Genomic DNA, 5308 nt, shown 5'->3' with positions numbered 1-5308 from the left:
AAATGCACCAGCATTTTACTGAGAGGAGAAATGCTGAAAGGGTTTCTCTTATGTTCACTTGTATTGTTTATTCAATATAGAATTTTTGGAAATTTTAACCAAGGAAATTAAAATATAATAATAAAAGTATTACAAATAGGAAAGCAAACTATGCCTGCATACAGATATGACTCTCTACATAGAAAAGCCTTTAAAAAATTTAGCGATGTTTCAGAAGTAAATGTGATGGACATACTTAAAAAAAAAAAAGATGCCTAAAAACCCCAGCAAAAGATGATTATAACTGAAAAATAAAATGTGATAAATTTGCAAAATTAAAAAGGTCATCATGCAGATGCTGGGTAGAGAGATCACTTGGTAAAGTGCCTGCCCTGCAAATATCAGAGCCTGGGTTTAGTCCCTAGTACTCATACTACAAAAATAAAAGGACCAGAAATGATGTGGATGTTTATACCACAGTGATGGGGAAGCAAAAATAGGACTTGGCCAATCAGTGAGAAGAGACTCCCAATAAAATAAAATAAAACAAATGCAAGGTGGATCGATGGTACCAAATGAATGAAACCTGAAGTGGTTCTACGGTCTTCCTGTATACATGCACCTGTACATACATTTATAAAAATAGGTAGCTAAAAAAAATTCAGTACATACAGGTCTCACTGAGTAGCCCTTCTGGCAGGCCCAAAACTTGTTACATGGACAAAGTTGGCCTTAAACTCACAGAAATCTGTCTGTCTCTGCCTTCTGAGTACTAGAACTAAGGGTGTATGCCACAATGTCAGGACTCATTACTATTTTTAAATATATAAAAAAGAAGCTACTGAAAAAGATATGAAACCAATACAATACTTAAGAGGTATAAATCAAACAAAGAATACTCTAACGCCAAACATTAAAAAAGAAATACAAAAACTTCACCAAAACAAGCCTAGAATTGAATTTAACAAAGGAAGCCACAGAACTCCAAAATGAATTTTTTCTATGTTCATAGACTAAGAATTAGTGTTGCTAATGTTTGGGGGCTGGAGAGGTGGCTCAGTGGTTTGAGAGTGTGTACTGTTCTTATAGAGTCCCACAGTTCAGTCCCCAGGACTCACATGGGCAGGTCACAACTTCCTCTAACTCTAGCTCCAGGGCATCCAATACCACCTGCCAACCTGTATGGGCACAGATCTACATACAAATGTTCCTATCCAGTATCCAAAGCAACTTGCAGGTACAATGTAACCCCTTTCAAAACAGAATATTCTTAACAAGACAAGGGGGAACCCTCCCAAATTCTTATGGAAGCACAAACAACCTCAAACAGTCAAAAAGAATATAGAACAAAACTGTAGGCATCACAGTATCAACTTCAAAAACAGCACTAAGCAAGAATAAACAGAAAATGCTGGTATTAGCATAAGTTTAGAACAGAAGAGATAAAAGACTCCATGAACAAAAACAACAACGAAAAAAAATCCACACATCTGTAGTAAAGAGATTCCCAACAAGATGCTGAAACTACCAAAGAAATAACAGCCCTTTAATAAACATTGCTAGGAAAATGGATAAGCATATGTTATCTCTTACCTTGCATGAAAGATCTGAACTTGCAAAACTACTAAAAACCAATTCAAAAAACACAAAAGACACACTTCAATGCTGAATATAGGTAGTATTTGAATATAAGCCTAAAAACACCAACAATAGGAATAAAAATGACAAATACAACTAAAAGCTTCTATGCAACAACAACAACAACAAAAAACCCCCAAAAGTGTAGAGAATATCAAAAATTCCACCTATTCACCTAACGTAAGATTAACATAATATTCAAGAAACTCAGAAACAATAGAAGCTCCACATAATCCCATAGAGGGAAATAATGGACAAATGATCACAACACTTCTCAAAAGGCAGCAATATATTGATCAATCAATATAATCTTAAGATATCTAGCATAATTATTCAATAAATCAAAATTGTAATAAGATATCAGCATAGCCACCAATAAGTCAACTGTAAAATACAGACAAACCAAAACCACAAAACGCTGACAAGGATGTACAGGTAAAAGACACTCTCACCCTCTATGGATGAGTTGTAATTAGAAGAACCGTTATGGAAGACAGTATAAAACCACCTCAAAAAGCTGAGCACAGTTGGGTGTGGTGATACCTCTGCCCCTCTGCCCCCTTCCCTCCCCTTGTGTGTGTGCGTATGTGTGTGTATCACAAATTCAAAGCCAGCTCTGGCAATATAGTAACAGCCTGTCTAAAACAAAAGAAAATGGAACATGCTAAAGAGAAACTCCAATCCTTGGTATACACGAGTTGATGCATGAACCCACCAATGAATGGACAAAGACAAAATGTAGTTAGTATATGTTCAAATTGCAGTTATTATCCTGACATAAAGACGAATCCTGTCAAATGAAGCATGAAGGATGGATTTGAATTACCTTAAGTAGACAACCAGATATAGAAAGACAATGCATTCTCTCATGGTGAAGCCAAGAAAAAGCCAATTTGGGACAGTGGTGACGGTTCAGTAGGCAGAGGATACATAGGTTCCAAATTAGATTCCCCATCACTATAAAGGTAATAATGGTACAGGTACATACATATATACAGAAACTTGGATCTCAGTGTTTCATTGGCTAGTCAATGTAACCAAAATAGTGAGTTCTAGGTTCACTGAAAAACTTTCTCAAAAGTTAAGGTAGAGAGCATCAGAGGGATATACTTAAAGTTGGATTCTAGCTTCTATAGGCACACATGCCACAGGTGAATGTACCCTCACACACCCACACAGAAACATGGACAGACAATCAATCAAAACAAAAGGTGATAAACAAAAGGTTAGGAGAGTATTGATGGAGATACATAAAAGGTTGGATTGATCAGTGTATACTGCATGCAAGTGATGACAGCACACTGAATACCATTAATATAGTCTATAAAAAGTACACATGAACAAATACTGAGTTCCAAATTAGTTAATTATAGCATATTGTTATAATAGAGCACTATGTACTCATTCAAAATGTAAAAGAAAATCTAACAGCATTCAAAGATTTTAAACTATAAGTTTTTAAAAATCATAATACATGTTTAAAAATTTTAAAATAGACATTGTATACAATAAGGTAAAAAAGGCAGTTTAATTATTAACAGGAAATTCATATACATATGCGTTTACATATATGTATATATATACACACACACACACACACACAGAAAATATACCTGGGAAAGGGCACTCAAGACAGGGTTCCACTGTGTACACCTGGCTGTCCTCAAACTCACAGAGATCCATCTGCCTTTGTCTCCCAAGTGCTGGGATTAAAGGTGTGGGCCACTACTGCCCAGTAGTAAACTGTATATTTAAAAAGAAACTGTTTCTCTGTATGGCTCCAGTATTAGTTGCAAATTTTGGAACCAGTATGTTTATTTTCAGAAACAGAACATATTCTATTAATGAAATTAGGCAAATGTGACAGACTCTTTAAAGCTGCCTTGAATCCCTTTCTTATTTTAGTAAACCAATTTCCTGACTATCCTCCTCTACCCTGCCATACAATGAGAGCATGTCTTCCTGAAAACCAAAGCAACAAACTCTTATCAATCCAATACTGTCACTTAAAACTCAGACGAAAGGAGGACAGCTGTAGGGCAACTGAACAGTTCTGAAACTCTGTAGTGTCACTCCTTGGAAGACATAATTATGGAATTTCCTCTTTAAAATGCCTATGGGCTTATTCTTCAAATTATTTTATTTCTCAGTCTAAAAAGATGTTATCTGCAACAGCAGAGTTAAAAAAAAAAAAAAAGACTTCTAAAGCAACAGCTTCCTTTCTCTGGCTTTAACGAAGTTCAATGTTTCATTTGCTTCTTTACTTTATTTAATACATATTTATTTTTACACTAGTGCCTGTTTTTATATGTGACTAACAGTCCTGCAGGCCAAGGAAGAACTGCTGTGGTTTTCTTTCTTTTGTTATTTCTTCCATCATATTAAGTTTTCCCATTAGTCCACTGCCTGAATTCTCAGATTCAATCTACATCCTATTCTGTCACTATAAAGGCAAGAAAATTCACAAATTTAGGTACTAAGCTACAACAAATACTTATTTTGGTTAATTAAGTAAAACTAAAGCTAAAACAAAATTCCCACAGATAAGAAAATTTCTAGTTAATCCAACAGTCAAGTAGTATTGTTTTAAAAAACTTTATTTTACCATAACTTTTACATGTAGAGACCAAAAACCATTTAAACTAAAAATATTTTATGTGAAAATCAAGGTTCCATAAAAAGTCTGAAACATACTCACCGTAAGGTAGTTATTAATATCCACCCCATCTATTATGGTTTGGCGTTCTCCTTTATAGTTAATTTTCCGAAACCTTCGTCGAGACTGTCTAGCAGGAATTTCTCTTTGTAAAATACTATCTTCATTATCTTTGGAATTCTCTACCTGAAATACATGTTCACATTCCTGATTAAATATCCAGTTTTTCCATCTTAGTGACAGTCTATGAAGTCTTAAAAGGCTCATAAGGAAGCTTCATTTACTTCTGCCAAGAAAGTGCCTGAAGAAACAGTCTGTACAAGGCAATGCTCTGAGTTGAAAAAGATTAAAGACAATGTTTTTATAAAGAACCAGAGACCACAGTTTCCTTCCAGGAAACTGTCTGTCTTGAGCACATAAACATATCCGTCTAAGTAAAGTCTCTTACCAGAAATGAAGGCTGTTAGCTACACCTACACATTCAATAATTATAACTTGGATGTTAGTCTAATTACAAACTGCCTTATTATGCATTTACTTTACTTACCAAACAATCATGGCTATTATTTTAGTGAACTACTGAAAAGCAAAACAAAATTATTATTTGATAGAAACTCTTTGATGTCCACCTTAATGCATAACAACATCAGTAAGGATGGCAACTTTAAAAAACAACAGAGAAACTGTTATAGAGCTCACTTAAAATAGACATACATATATATATATTTCATTCTGCAACACTATCTCCAGTTACTATCTCGAGGTAAAAACCAAAATGAAATCCCCAAGGACTAGTATCTTTCCAGCTCACAAGAGTGACCCTAATTAAAGGTGAGCTGGCAGGTCTATCTAATTGCAAAACCTGTAATGTTGACATAAGATTGTTAACCAATTACAGAGTACATATCACTACTATAAGAACTAACAATATAGCTGGGCAGTGGTGGCACATGCCTTTAATCCCAGCACTTGGGAGGCAGAGGCAGGCGGATTTCTGAGTTTGAGGCCAGCCTGGTCTACAGAGTGAGTTCCAGG

General features: G+C 35.1%; 1 protein-coding gene across 8 annotated transcripts in view; it reads right to left on the bottom strand.

The window, feature by feature from the left end:
* Rapgef6 (Rap guanine nucleotide exchange factor 6) overlaps positions 1 to 5308 on the bottom strand; it is a 172188-nt gene that overhangs the window by 124012 nt on the left and 42868 nt on the right. For all 8 annotated transcript variants that reach the window (XM_021212287.2, XM_021212288.2, XM_029545917.1 and 5 more), the window contains one exon: positions 4316 to 4459. In XM_021212287.2, coding sequence (XP_021067946.1) covers positions 4316 to 4459 — 144 coding nt within the window. The remainder of the gene's footprint in view (positions 1 to 4315; positions 4460 to 5308) is intronic.

The sequence above is a fragment of the Mus pahari genome, chromosome 14, assembly GCF_900095145.1.
Source record: "Mus pahari chromosome 14, PAHARI_EIJ_v1.1, whole genome shotgun sequence".
Classification (NCBI taxonomy): Eukaryota; Metazoa; Chordata; class Mammalia; order Rodentia; family Muridae; genus Mus; species Mus pahari.
Note: the sequence above shows the minus strand (reverse complement) of the source record. Positions and strands in the feature narration are given on the sequence as shown.